Source organism: Opisthorchis viverrini, assembly GCF_000715545.1.
Source record: "Opisthorchis viverrini unplaced genomic scaffold opera_v5_213, whole genome shotgun sequence".
Taxonomy (NCBI): Eukaryota; Metazoa; Platyhelminthes; class Trematoda; order Opisthorchiida; family Opisthorchiidae; genus Opisthorchis; species Opisthorchis viverrini.
The window spans coordinates 620,403-636,112 of NW_008751871.1; the positions used below are offsets into that span (position 1 = coordinate 620,403).

Here is a 15,710-nt window from a genome sequence, read left to right on the forward strand (position 1 = left end):
TCTGTTTCTTCTCATTCCATTCAGTCACGTCTATCACATTTGCTCGGTGCTCCCACACAGCGATTAGGTAAGGTCTGATAGAAGACATCAAAGTAGGTGCTTTCAAATCCTCAAATACGGTGAATCCCAGGTGACAGAGGCAGTTCGCGAGTTCTCTTGTAACTCGACTATGACGAGCACATCTATCATCATGCGTGATCCAGCAGGATTGCAAAACATGCACCGGACTCTACAGTTGGGCACAGTTTCCACGACAGTATATCGTTTGGCCACCATGGTTACTCCGAGCACTTCGAACTCTTGTCCCAAGCAGGTTGCATTGGAGCTGGGTGCTGCGGACAAATATCCAAGGAAACACTGTTTCCAGAAATACAAGCCGTCGATTAGAAAGAGGCAAAGCGACCAACTCTCGTAAACCGCGACCGTCGACGCTGTTGTGCAGACTATCACCCCATGCAGCCACCAGCCCCTCCTTGGTGTTTACGCATGCACCATTGGATCGGATTGAAAGGCTGAGATCTCGAACAATCTTGCCGAATGCGGAATCGTTGACCACATTGCGTAGTACTCAGCACTTGGTACAAATGATCTTTTCGATACGTGCTCTCTGTTGCATCGGGACTGTTGCACTCAGAAATGGGATACTAAATCCCCCGTGTTGTTTACCTGCATGGATGTAGCTGATCGGGGTGTCTTTCGGTAGACGTGGTCAGCCACGAATATATTGCCTGATGTAGTTGTCCAATATCTTAAGCGTGTTTCGGTGAACTCGGCCTAGCACGGGCGAATATGTCAGCCTCCGTATCAGGTAGTTCATCGTGATCTCCATTCTTTGATGCGGCTTCAACTGTTCAGTCACGTCTATCACATTTGCTCGGTGCTCCCACACAGCGATTAGGTAAGGTCTGATAGAAGACATCAAAGTAGGTGCTTTCAAATCCTCAAATACGGTGAATCCCAGGTGACAGAGGCAGTTCGCGAGTTCTCTTGTAACTCGACTATGACGAGCACATCTATCATCATGCGTGATCCAGCAGGATTGCAAAACATGCACCGGACTCTACAGTTGGGCACAGTTTCCACGACAGTATATCGTTTGGCCACCATGGTTACTCCGAGCACTTCGAACTCTTGTCCCAAGCAGGTTGCATTGGAGCTGGGTGCTGCGGACAAATATCCAAGGAAACACTGTTTCCAGAAATACAAGCCGTCGATTAGAAAGAGGCAAAGCGACCAACTCTCGTAAACCGCGACCGTCGACGCTGTTGTGCAGACTATCACCCCATGCAGCCACCAGCCCCTCCTTGGTGTTTACGCATGCACCATTGGATCGGATTGAAAGGCTGAGGTCTCGAACAATCTTGCCAAACGCGGAATCGTTGACCACATTGCGTAGTACTCAGCACTTGGTACAAATGATCTTTTCGATACGTGCTCTCTGTTGCATCGGGACTGTTGCACTCAGAAATGGGATACTAAATCCCCCGTGTTGTTTACCTGCATGGATGTAGCTGATCGGGGTGTCTTTCGGTAGACGTGGTCAGCCACGAATATATTGCCTGATGTAGTTGTCCAATATCTTAAGCGTGTTTCGGTGAACTCGGCCTAGCACGGGCGAATATGTCAGCCTCCGTATCAGGTAGTTCATCGTGATCTCCATTCTTTGATGCGGCTTCAACTGAACACGCGTCACCTAATCGAGCAGTTTGAGCAGCTGATGTCGGTGGTTCAAGACTCCATCCCCTTGAAATTAAAGAGGATGCCCAAGTATGTCATGGTGTCTCTCTGTCCCCACAACTCAGCGTTGCTCTCATCTTCCGGGTATTTATCTTTATGCCAACTCTTCCCAACTCGACCGCAGCAGCTCCAAGCCTCCCTTTGAGGCGAGCCTGGCTTTTTACATCCAGTCATCAGCAAAAGCAAAATCATCCACTAGGGTGTCTTGGAACTGGCATCCCAGTTGTGGCATCGACGATCCAAGAACCTCATACACTGCCTCACCCCTCTGTGGCAATAAAACTTGGAACTGATGAAAACTGCTACAGCATTCTCATAGGACTGTGTGACGTATCAAACTAGAGGTGATGGTGCTTCAAAAGCCTCAGCAGATCTGACGATTGTGTCATGCGAAACCAAAGCAAACGCTTTCGGGATAACAACAAATACCAAACTAAGGTTAGGAGAGTCGATGAAGAGGACAAATCGGGGCATGTAACGGCGATGTGGCTTCCAAGCAACCGTCTTGATGTAGAAATACAAACGGGAGAGAAGGCAGTTGATCGGCAAACACCTTGTGAAAGCACCGGATAAGAATGGATGACACGGAGATCGGTCTCAGTTGGTCCGGTGAAATTGAATTTCAGACCTTCGGGACTAGGGTAATACGAGCACGACAAAAATGTGGAAGATAACCCCCAGATAATGAGTGGATTATCAAGTGTAACATCCTGGGATGAGCTTCTTCAAGCATGGGGACGAATTACCCATAGCATGGATCATACGGACGACTTCTTTCCCTGTAACTGGCTCTATCCCACTTCGATCGGACGGTGCTACTATGCAACTTGGCTGGCTATCCACATGTTTTGGAGCAGAAAGCACCTGTTTCCAATACTTCTCGGCTTCTAGAGGTAGGTCGCAGTTACCTTTGCATAGATAATTCCACGACCCATCGAGCACGGCAGACGCTGCATCTTTCCATCTTTGGTGGAATAGGTTCTGGATGGTGGCGTCGTTGGCCCGGCGGATCTGCTTTCGGTCGACCGACATTTGATGGGCTAGCTAACGATGACATCAGGACAAAGTTTTCCAGGTGTGTGGAAATGTATTGAAAACATGGGGTCCAGAAGTGACAGGACTTGCTCCGGTGTCACGATGCCAGAATGCAACCCTCGGGCAACACTAGCAAGCGAACTTCGAGCTCGGAATCCCAAGAGTGACATGGCGCAATCCATGGTTTGTTTAAACCAGACGCCATAGTCATCGGCTTCCCATGAGTAGGCCGATGGTTTGTTCAGGGCCTCCGCATGATGATTCATCCTGTTGTGCTTGCCATTTGAGCACTCGTAACCTGGCTTTGATGCTGATAGTCGCTCGACGGGGGAAATACTGCCACAATCTCGTGAACAGCGCTGTCTGCGTGTCACAAGACGGATACAAATTGTCAGTCAGAAGAGTAATTGTGACTCTTGTTGGGACCAGCGGACACCGGAATTCTTCCCTCAGCCGAGGTTGTCTGCATTATGCTGGGCGGGGTGTGCTTGCCGGCGATGTCAACGCAGGTCAATCTTCATCGAAAAAAGGCGCAGGCCAACTAGGTGACCATGTTTGTACCAACACTTTCATTGTCGTGAACTCCATGGTGGGCTTTCGATTTGCAGCACTTGCCACAGTCCTCACACGTGAACTCCACGAGTTTCTCCCGTGTACTGTTTAGAACCGGTGCGGAGGTGCCAGATAATTCGCATTGTACATTGTTGAAAGTAACCAGCATATTGAAGCCAAATAGGATGGTTAGTCCTGTTTGGAGTTTCCGAACACTTGACTCACCCAGACTGACGTCTGGACTACCCAGTTGACACCACGAGGAGGTGGTACAACGCGCCGACTATAGGCAGCACATTGCTCACAGGGTTGCTAAAAATCCTCCGGCAACCCGAGACCGATTTCGGCCATCTCGGAGCTCATCAGACGGGACGAATTTCTCGAATTTCCGTCAATCGTATGTATTGCATGAACCTAAAATGCACCGAAATAGCAAAATACATTTATTTGCATGCCAAATTGGTTTTCACGAGAAACACAACTGAATCTCTTTTTTATGATGTAATGATAAGGATGAACCTGGTCGTGGGCTGTTGAAAAGTTTTCAGTGACCCCATCAGTAGTGCGTCAATTCTATTCATTAATTTTTGTTCTGTTTCACGTTCGATAAGTCTTACAAGTTTGTATCAGCCCAGTGATACCCAATATAATGCAGCGGTAACCAGCTCGACATTAAGTGATTCTGTCTGGTGAAATTTCATCGTGAGATGATTCGACGTTGTCTATGTCTGGTGTGACAACAACTACCACTAACGGTATAGTGTTCTGTAAACCATCGGATGGGAGATGAATGGGGAGTATATGCCTACAAAAAACAAGACAAAGAATGCAGTGTGAATTCATGTGAGAGCGGGGACAAACAATGTTTGCTTTTACTGTTCGGTGGGTCTCCTTGATCCAGTTGGCTTTGGCCGAGAAGAGTCAAATTATACCAACAGGTCGAACATCAAAATTTTCGATACTTAACCAGTCTCGCTATTGGACAGAGACCCCAGGACAACCAGTGAAAGGCAGTTCATGTAGTGATATTTGTTATGCCTTCGCTTCACCAGATGTTGGAAGCTGGTAGAGGGGTGTGAGCTGTTGATTTTTTCTTGACATCAAAAAACCTACCTACTCCATAACTAACTGGATCTACATCAAATCACTTCGTAGCCGGGAATTTCAAATCAAACGAAGCGCGAATATGTAAAAATCGCAGATGCCTATAATGGGGCCACATTGACGGAAAAACTTTTTCCTGCTGTTTGCCTTTAAAATTTTCGCACCGACCTTGCTGTTGCCTTGATCGCATATGTGTAGACTCAAGCTCCTGGACAGTATCAACGTCACATTTGATTATCAAGCACATAGACGCAATAATGTATAGATAAGTAGCCGGGACATGCTGTTAGTAGACTATGACAGCACGTAGATACAGTAAAGATTGAATGATTAACCGCCAGAGGAGGCATGTTTTCTATTTGGTGGATGACAGATAAGTTGCATGTTAAACGTAGGAATTGTGTTTGCTTCCCGTGGATACTGGGTGAGTGTCAAGATTTCAGTGCGAATCCACTGCAGTTGTTGGCAGAATGGGCTAAGTTCCCGACAAGTTTTTGTGCACTGCCTGCCATATTGCAACCATTCCTGATAGATAGGTGAATCTCGTAGGCGCTTCTGATCCACTTGGAAAAATAAAAATGTCGTAATATAAAGTGGACATTAGGAATTGATAATCCTTATCATAAGAAAGGCATATAAGGGGCCCGCAGCCTCTGGTTTAGCCGAAAATTAATTAGCGTGAAGTTATCTTTTGTATTAGTTTTCTTTAGAACCAAGCAACCAGTACTCTTTTAATCTTGACCCATACATCTATCAGTAGGATCAGCTTTTGTCGTTGATGTAAACGGTGTATTAGTTCAACGATACCCTTCGAGCCAATTTCGCATGTGTATATCAAGCTGGATGACTGAACAGGATGACTGATTTTGGTATAATTTAATTGCTTGCTGCCAAGTCCCCATAAAAGTATACCACTCTGAGCCATTAGTGACACAGGAAATGTCGTGTGACGTTTAAGTAATTGAATTAACATGAATACGTATCCCTTTTTTTCCCGATAACCTTCCTAATGGAAGGTTGAGACATTGCATGTAAAGAAATCACTGTGGCACAGCGGATTTATGCATAAATTAACTTAATCAACGGGAGACTCAACTAATGGCCGAAAATTCGATGTTCAAGTGGAACATAATGTAGACGGGAAATTGGTGACAGTTGCTACCTGATGATGGAATCGGTCGTGGGCTAGTGAAGAGCAGTGTGTGTCCTGTTCCGCAGGGTGTACATCTAACAGCATTAGGTGATATCGGGAAACACCTCACTGAACTATTGCGGAGCATAACTGAGTGTAAAAGTGCAGTACTGCTGCTATGCATCACTAATTCGGAACTTAAGCGAACTGTGGGGAGATGGCGATACCACAGGAGGACTGCTTAGGTAATACGTGCAATTACTGTACATTATTATCCGAATTTCTTAGAGCAGTTTGACAAAGACGCTGACACTAGGTATGTGAAGTACAGCATAAACGAACATTTCACTTTACTATCATTCATTGTTATTCATAGGTAAGTTACACGCATAATGTGACACCAGTGGCTGAAGAAAAAATTGGAAGGCAATGCATTCCCTTTTGAACCAAATAGCAATTCACATGAAAAAAACTAGTGTCCAGCTTCCAGAAGGCGACTCATCGTGATTAGTGAATATGTGACGTATGTAACGGCACTGACACTGTGGGGAGCCACACATAAGGATTTGATCTCTAATCTGTGAGCACAACACTGTCTGTCGCGGAATCTCATGAAATTTGTCAGCCTGTCTGTTGAATGAATAACAATACTGGGCTCTAAGATTAGTACGCCGGTATGAGATGATATTTCTTTGGTTCAGAGGCTTTGGACTATACACACCGCAACTTTCCATTACTTTAAGTGAGGAATTCACATGTACGTTTCTGTAACGTATGAAATGTTTCTACTGGTTTATTCATAACAGGCACGTGGATAAGCCAAACTTTTGGTGCACATTTTTTTGGCTGTTAAGAAAGTGGTATGACGATCAAACAGGGATAAAAACTAACTACACAAGCATTAAAGCCGAAGTAGTTTTTACACATACACAGGTTTTCCTGTCCAAATATCATATGGAATAGCAGGAAAGAGCGTGTTTGTGTGTTAAGCAGATGGCAAAACAATTGCACTGTTTGTCAGGAACAGCAATTATTGCCTACTGGATCAAGTTGCGTGGAACAATTTAATCTGAACTTCTTCGGAGTACATTGAGGCCGGCATATGTGCACGCGTATAATATTCGGCTTTTAGTTACTCTGTATAATCTTGGACAAAACTAGTGTATGACGGTAATCATCTCTCCGGAATCCCTCTGGTGTTCATTTAAAACGAGACCATTATATTATTGCGTCAGTCCCATTACCCACCACCAAGAGATGTGCTCCAACAGCCGTTGGAGACCTTCTCTAGGTCTCTGTAATTTGTTTCTTGAGAGTAAGCTATCTCATGAGTGAATGTGAAGTCGACCTGAAGAAGCAGCTGATATGTCGGAATTTGTCATGGAGGAAGTTAACCAGCAAAAATATCGCACAACTGAGGAACGCGAATGGTCTGGATAGCAACTGTTTCTTGAAGGTGAAATTGGATTCATTAGATAGGGCCTTTGGAATGCGACTTCTGCTTACTCTGGGAGAAGGTTCTTCCAGCTTCCCTTCCGTTTTTAGTCTATTTATGTGTATTTTTTATTTTGATGTTAACTCATTATTCTGTTATGCTCTGTATTGATAGATTCCCGACACGCAAGAAGATTTTGGAATAAATATGACACCTCGTTGAAAATCTCACACCAACCGCAAGGGGGTTGCAAAACACTGTTAAAGTTGCAATACGTTTGATGACAATTTGGCTTTTCACAAGGGTGTGACAATAATTTGTTCTTGATTAATAAAACACGGTACTTCTCCAGTTTGTCCTTCCTAAGTAGGAATTCCCAGTTGTGCGAATTCAACGTGAGGGAAACGCAAAGCCAAAAAATGGAACGGGACGTTTGGCAATCTGTGCTCTAACCCGAATTCCGTCTGCTTACGGTGAGTGGTGCAGTGCAAAATCGAAGCTTGACCTCACTGTTGTCGTCCACTGCATACCCCTTACACTGTTTAGTGACCATGGCGAACGGACTTTCCTAATTCAGGATTTGTGTGCAGTATAAAACATGAGATCTAACATGGGGCATAAGGTTACTGGTGCCTCGACCAGTTTTTCTAGCCAGTGGTAAGAGTTCTTAGAGGGCTTGTGAGTTCACTCGCTCGGGGAAAGCTCAGATGTTTGGTTAGGCCTTTAAAAAACAACTTGATAAACCATATGATCTCTAAAGTAAACTCCTAATCGCTCGCATCAGTCGTAAAATGACGCTGGACACTGCCGTTCTATTCTTAGGTTGTGAACAACAGCCACTGTGGAGATGACGTTCTCGTCGAAAATGAGTGGAATCACGAAGCTTGTTGTGGCCTGGATGCATTTTACCGAGCATATGCGTCTCAACTCGGGCAACGTTGCACTAAACTGGCCTACCTCCAAAAGATTAGTTAGCTTGCAATGTATCAAAGGATTGTTGAGTTTTCTGTGAAAGTGTATGGCGAGCAACTCTTGTCCAATCAGGGTTTATCCAGTGCTAGTAGCTTCCCTTTAGAATGAGTCATCAAATTAGACTTGAATTTCAATGGAAAGGTGGGATCCTGATGACGTAGGCATGGAAGAACACCAAGGTTTCGACAATTAAACTTGCATTTAACTAGTTCTTTACACAGACTATTCACTTCATTTGCATATAAATCGAAAGGGTAAGAGCTGGTCCTCGTATTGCTTACAACATGCGTACGTGCGAGGTGACCCCAAAACCACTGCTAATGTATCAAGGAACTGCTTTGTCAAGGATGATGCTACTTTCATGGTAAATCTTCTGAGAACAAATCGAACCGCTCAAAGTAATCGTCTGAGACAAATCGAACCGCTCAAAGTAATGCGAAACAGTAAATAGTAAGCCAAAAACGGAAGGATTTTGGGGCCACATAATGCCTTCTACAGTTAGAAGATTTCAACAGCTAACTAGATAACAAGGCCTCTTGTTACATTCCTCATATACTCATATGTAAAATGTGATCAAATAGGAAGTGTGACGTAATATGTAACGTATGACATATTGTGTAGATCAGATAACAGATCACAAGTTACTCAGAAATGTGAGTAGCTCACTTGAGGCTCACTTGGCGGCCACATGAAGTTAGGGCTTTAGAAAACTACGCAGAAGGAATCAATTCTACAAGATCAGCTGCAGTTCTCCGTCGGAAGGATAAGTGTACCACGTTATAACACATATTTGGAAAAGTTCTCTCTAAAGTCCGCCTACTTTAACCCTTCTTGGTGGTCTTAATTTCCATGCTTGGGCATCTATATCACCATGATTTCCAGAGATCCTTGGCGGAGTTCTGGTCCGATAAATACATATAATCGTATGAATGCCTGAGCATTTAGTTTTTTTGAGATGTGTTCAAACCTGCTATGTTATTAAGAGAGCAAGCTTCTTACGTGCCCTTCTGAAATAGCGGAAAATAATGCAACTATTCCGTGCCACTGTGTAAGAATCTACTTCCCAATTTTGGCTGCTAATTACTCTCTAATTTGGTTGCTCGCTCCTCTGGCCACAAGCCTTACTATCACTCCAATATCTAGAAATCATGAAATATCGATAAATCTAAGCTGTGAGAGTGATCTAACAGATTCTGAAAAATCTGTGAGTCGAGATACATTGAAATTCCGCTTTGGAGAGTGGAATTCCACCCTTTATTTGGATGCACCGAAGCTTCCAGCCAACTCCGCGCAACTTTAGTGAAACGTGTCAAAGGCTACAAACAGATTTCCAAACCTACAGAGAATGCTCAGAGATGAAATCTAGACAATGAATTCAATTTTTGCGTGCATTCCATAGCTTTCTGTTGTTGTCAGTGACTGAACGAACTTCTTATTGAGCGCGGTTGTATGGCTAAGGTTGATCGGATCGAAATCTGTTCACCTGTTCCGAGAATGTTGTTTTCACGAATCTTCCAAATTCAAAGGCTGCCGTACAGAAAACCAGACTGGATAATCCATCTTGTAATCATATTTTATGTTTGGACTGGTCAGTACGGTGTGTTGCTGGAAGTGTGAGGTGTCTGGAGATGGCAAAAAACTTGCTTGGAGGAGACGAAGTTTTCGGATTTTGTGACTGCTAATTGTGAGCGAGGCACTTATAATATTATGTTAGAAATAAGATTATAAAGCCATTCACCCAATTAACCTTCCCTAAATTATCTAATTCCGATTCATAATTAAATCGGTTGTTGATGGCAATTTGTTGAGATATGAATTGTTCATAAATTTGATTTTCCGGTGCGAATGGATTACGAAATCATTTAAAACATAGAAGTCATTTTCTTTCCCATCGATTCAGCTACATCATTGGTTGATCAGAACGCTCTTCAGCATGGCAGTTGGCAGGCCCAATTCTTATCACCTCTTCAGATTTTGCAAGCACATTTATGGTCAATTATTTTGGAGTTTGCTGTATTCCGTTGCAAGCCAGAAGTTTCTAAGGATATATGTCAGCATTTGAATGTCAATTATCTAATACCAGTGCACATTTGTATGCTGTTATGTGTCACATGCATATTTCTTACCTCATTGTCTAAGGTTTACACCAAATTCAGCAGACCATACGTGGGGGCATATTTTGTCCAACGCAAGAGCTGGCCTCGAGTAAGTGACCTGCTCGAGAGGTTTGGCTAGATACCAACCACACTTCTACATCAAGCACTTGTATACCACACACAACCGGTCATTTTAACGGCACGCAGAAGCTGTCATTTACGAACTTCTGTGTCTTTGACGAATGCCACCACTTAGTTATACATTTAGTCTTCACATCATTCCTGTTGTCCTGGGGTTCAGCCAAAGAATGGGCTCTTACAAGAACCCAGCAATGCATATTCTGGGACTTTTTGCATCCGATCGCGTTCGTGAACAACAAATCCAAGCACGCCAAGATGTATATATATATATATATACATCTTGGCGTGCTTGGATTTGTTGTTCACGAACGCGATCGGATGCAAAAAGTCCCAGAATATGCATTGCTGGGTTCTTGTAAGAGCCCATTCTTTGGCTGAACCCCAGGACAACAGGAATGATGTGAAGACTAAATGTATAACTAAGTGGTGGCATTCGTCAAAGACACAGAAGTTCGTAAATGACAGCTTCTGCGTGCCGTTAAAATGACCGGTTGTGTGTGGTAATATTTAGACTTGGCTAAAAATCTGAGAGGGTCCTAAAAACAAGAATGCTCAAGACAGAATCAGTATTCTCAAAAAAGTAAATTACACTTTACCTGTGAAAAAAAGTATAGATGCACCAAAAACGGCTCAGATACACTGAGCGAGTTTCACGTGAAATGAAGCAATAAGCGTTCTGAATTTCGGTTCTGTAGTATAATGATGTCTGTTTCAAACTTCTTTGGCTTGAGGTGAAAGATGAACAGGGACAAACATTATTGCTTATGTATTGATTAGAAGTGTAAATATTGGTAGCTTCGCGATAGTGGATGATAAAACATACGTCACTGCTGATTCATATGTAGCTTCTCGTTCGTCACCTGTTTTCAAACTCCACCTAGGTTTTTGTGTGACTAAAGGGTGATTATTCATCCTGTTGTCAATAAACACGCAGTTTCTCACTTTGTCCCACAAACCACCAACACGGCTTGAGTTTTTGTCGCAAAGAGGCCAGCAAAGAAGGTTTCTTCTTATGCAATGTCACAAAAGCGTGTGCCAGGAATATCTTCATTGACCGAAACGTTTTGCACAGTGCGCTAATCAAAAAATCTAGTTTCATAGGCATTGGTGTAGCTTGGCTGTACATATATGTAGGCTTGTGTTTAGCTGATGTACCCACAAATTTCCTATACTTGCTAGTTGAGCGGTTTTTCAAGGGTTTATTTATCAGTAGTGTTAACGGAATCCAAATTGAAAGATAGCATCCAATAGCCTAAATTTAATATCAATGCTTGTTAATAGTTTCAATGAAGCATTCAACATTAGAAAACCCGACCCTCTGGAAATTATCTCTGGACGTTTAAAGACTAGTTATTCCGGGAGAACGCGTGTAAAGTACGCGCACACTTTAAGCGGATTCGTCTAGCACATCGAACTGCACAGATGAACCACCGTACAGGGTACGTAATTCCATCAGTGAGTTGCGCTGAGGCGGGAGAAATAAGAGAAGACTGGAGGATTGGTTAATTTTCAGGCTACCGGCATAATCACTTGACGATCCAGATTTATGAACTCTCACTGGGACAAGCAAACAGTGAAACTCGCAATACATGCGGAGGTGGTCCAAGCAAATCGTATGAAATAAACAGAATATGCACTTAAGATCATCTAAAAAGCAGTCTAACCTGAAACACGGTGTTTTTCCCATTGAATTCACTTCTAGCGTTGTTTTAGACCTCAGCTCTTTGTGTTATCCACTGCAAAAACAGATGACTCGTATGCACATTGATAAACTACGAATACAGTGCAACACAATGTGGTTTGCACGATGGAATATCCTACACAAATTTAATTCAGTGCAGCAAAACAAGGTGACTTACATCATTTAACAGTACTACAGGTAATTCAGAGGAAATTCCAAGGCGCGACCTGGAAATCTAAGCCAAGGGATTAAAGTGGGGAACCTTATGACTATCCCATAGTTTTGGGAGTCAATACTTCTCAAGACGATGTCAAGGACCATCTAAATCTGGGGAATTCCTCACACAACTCAAAACGTTAACCTGACCTCGCAGTCAAATGTCCCTCCACCATTCTACTTTTCAACTAGGTGAACCACAGCCGCCCAGATCCTAGAAACTGTTTACTCAGGGGTCCAATTTATCATACAAAACATCTATACATCCATACCGTGATACTTATAATGTGTGCCAGAGTGAAAGTTTGCAACTGCACTGGTCAGACGAGTCAAACCATTACCACAAAAAACCTCTTCCTGATAGCTAGACACTTTTGCTTAATGAAAGTGTTATCCTACGTTAACGTCAGGTATCGAATATAGAGAAGCTCCGCAACAAACCAGGTAATACCACTGGAGTAAAACTAAATGTCACATTCTTCAAAAATTGTGAAACAGACTCAAAAAGCTAGTACCTGTGGGGCCTGTTGTCTTCCGGTCATCACTTCATGATTTTGCGATTTACTACCATTGACGACAGTTCTACGGATTTGCACCATTTCTTTCTTAATCACAGTATTCCTATGTAAACATTGTTAAAGTCTAAACCATCAAGGTAATATGAAGCCGGAATATGTATTCGGTAACTATGATAGGTTCGCTGCGTGGTTTATGTGGCTCTTAGATGTATGCTGCCGTTTGATTTTTAACCTTATTTGCTTTCCGGTTCCGACGAAGGTTCCCTTAAGTGATCTACCTTCGGACTTCAATAATCCAGTAAGGCTGAATTTTGAGCTTTTTGGTGTTCCTGTATGACCGGACTTCCGACAGTTGAAATTCAAGTATTCGCAATAAGTCATCAAGTCTACTAAGAGAACTGCACCCAAAGCATCATTATTTTTAAGATGTCATTGCCTTCCAGAACAGAGTTTACTGCTTCGAATGTATTCCCTTTTCTAGTAGATGGCAAAAACTTTGGCTGAATACACAAAACATTTCTTGGAGTTGCGAAATGTTAGTGAATTCCCACTGTATTGAATATGTGGTTATTGGAAAAATAAGCACAGTGTTCAGGATACCACCCACTATTTGTCATACCATGAACGACCATTATATCAGTGGCTCGCAAATCAGATAACCAAGACAGAATGGTCAGGCTGATGGGAGGTCCTGTATGTTACTTTCAGCTGAATCACAAGTGATTCAAAAGGAGTCGAGATTTGCGTCTGCGATTCTGTAAACCGATATTACAGGTGTTTCTGGATAGTGCTTCTCACAGAGACGCAGGAAAACAAAGGAGGCCTGTTTCATTACATGCAGCACGTAAGATTTGGCCCTGGAGATAAGTGAGATTGATTTTCTGCCATTTTGCTTTCACAGACTATTAACAAGTGTGATGGGTACCTTAATGGTCATTATAAATACATCAACTTGCCATTGTGGCTGCAATGGTGTAGACCGACACGCTTAGTATCACTCTATAGCTTCGCAAACCCGATCAGTAAAATGGCGATTTGATACCGGAACAAAATGAAGCCTTAGTAAATTTAGCCCATATTTAAATTCATTGATTGTTGTTACAACCTTGAAGGTATTTTCTAGACCCACTGCTGCTTAGATTTGCATTTATGTTGAAGTTCGCTGTGTGTGAGAAAGACTTACCTGTCGACTACGTTTCATCAAGTTTGGGCAGGATGGATTGTGTGGATGAATGGGTGGGGAGACCGCAAGATATGGAGGAGCAGCAGACAAAAGACACATTATTCCACCGTGATCAATAAAGAATGCAGTATTTATTAACAGTTAGCCGATCCTGGTTGCCAGTCTAAAGTTTCTGTATTGTTTCTTTTTGCAACAAAACAGCAGACAAATTTACAAATCAGGGACCTTGACATCTACAGGACAGTAAGTTAGAGGGCAGTTGAAAAAGCTAATAAGCGAGGTTTTTTTCAATAGGAGGTCTCTAAACGAATCACAAAATTCTGACTGTTCGAAACGTACATTGCTTGTAAATAAGCAACCCTAACCCCATATTAAGGTCAGACGTAGCCAATGATATCAAAATAGGTTTGCAGAAGTTCGACTGATTTTACTTCCTTAATAAATAGGCGAATATAGATGCAGTCGCGGGTTCCAAATGATCTATGAATGTTCATCCATCATTGCTTAGTGTGACTGCGGCTCGCGTATACGCATCTTATTAAATTAAGTCAGCTGATCAAACCAGGATGCGATTACCAGCCTTTAATAGTTTTGTTAGGTCCATAGGTCACACTCAAACGAAGGAAGCCACAAAAGTGAAAGTGAATGCTCGACTAAACTCAGTTTATCCATCCAGTATGGTCATATGAGGCATAATACATACGTGCCATAAATTCAGCTCTCTGCTAATCCCAATTAGACACAGTACAGCCGTTTCTGAATGTAGAAATCATAGGTCATCAACGGCTCAAATAAGGTCGATCTTATTCACGTTACCGGTATCAACGAACATGTCTATGCAGGTAGAATGATTCAGTTAACCGTTGAATGTTTTACTCTCACTATATAGTCTGAACTACCTTTTATTGAAACATTTGCGAGATATTCTACTCGGTTACACTTAAATACACCTGAAAGAACTTCATAAATTCTCATCCATCCAAACAATGATTTTTCACACTCTTAACAGAATCTGACGGCGTAATTCGAAGAAAATGTTCTCGATGTGACAGGTGAGTTACCGCACTAAGGCCCGAATACACTAGATTTTTTCATATACCTGTGTTATTCGAATCCTACATTAAGGTGCCAAAGCAAAATGCTTGCATAAGCATGCTTACATGTTCGCTATCGACGGAAACTCCTTCAGTTGGAATTTGTTTTTGCAGCTCTTTGTGTGCCAGCAGTGGAGAATACTTGGACAGAATCCAATGACGGCACAGGCACACAACGAAAGTTAACAGAACGGACCAATTTTTGCAGTTCACTTCTGCATTGCCGGCCCACCCCACCCTCATAATTTCCAGCTTCCTCTGATATTGGAATCACACCTCTGCTTTTTCTGATGTTCTGTCATATACAGCTGTTTGGCCATGTATCATTTCGGTGTTAATGCAAAGTTTCTGTCTAAATCGTTCCAGCTGATTATAATGCACACACCCACATTTTTCAATTAGATTTATCCCAGTTTATCCGCGGCAGCATGACCAAAATTGATGCTATCCATGTAAGTCACTTACAATTGATATGACCGCCCGTCACCCTCCCATAAAACGGTTGGAGCGAAGATATTCCTCTCGATGAAAGCTATGCACAATGGCTTTTCCCGGTTGTTTCGAAATCATCGGTGCCAATATGTCTATGCACACACATTTAGACACATACTTGTTTCGTACCCTTCCATGGGGAATCGAAATTTGTGAAAGGTTGGTGCGAACACACAAGCACACTAAATGTAAGAACGAACATACGGGTGCGCAAATACGAAGCAAGAGACCATTCCCTATTCCAGGACTGACTGAAAACTTGTAGTCGTTTCGCGTTTTCGTGTAATGCCGCCTGCACTGGATACGCATACCAGAGGGATGC

General features: G+C 42.8%; 1 protein-coding gene across 1 annotated transcript in view; it reads right to left on the reverse strand.

The window, feature by feature from the left end:
- Positions 1–3,636: 3,636 nt before the first annotated feature.
- T265_08378 (hypothetical protein) overlaps positions 3,637–15,710 on the reverse strand; it is a gene marked incomplete at both ends in the record, with an annotated part of 32,140 nt that continues 20,066 nt past the window's right edge. Inside the window, one exon of the mRNA XM_009174162.1 lies at positions 3,637–3,738. Within this exon, the coding sequence (XP_009172426.1) occupies positions 3,637–3,738 (102 nt within the window). The remainder of the gene's footprint in view (positions 3,739–15,710) is intronic.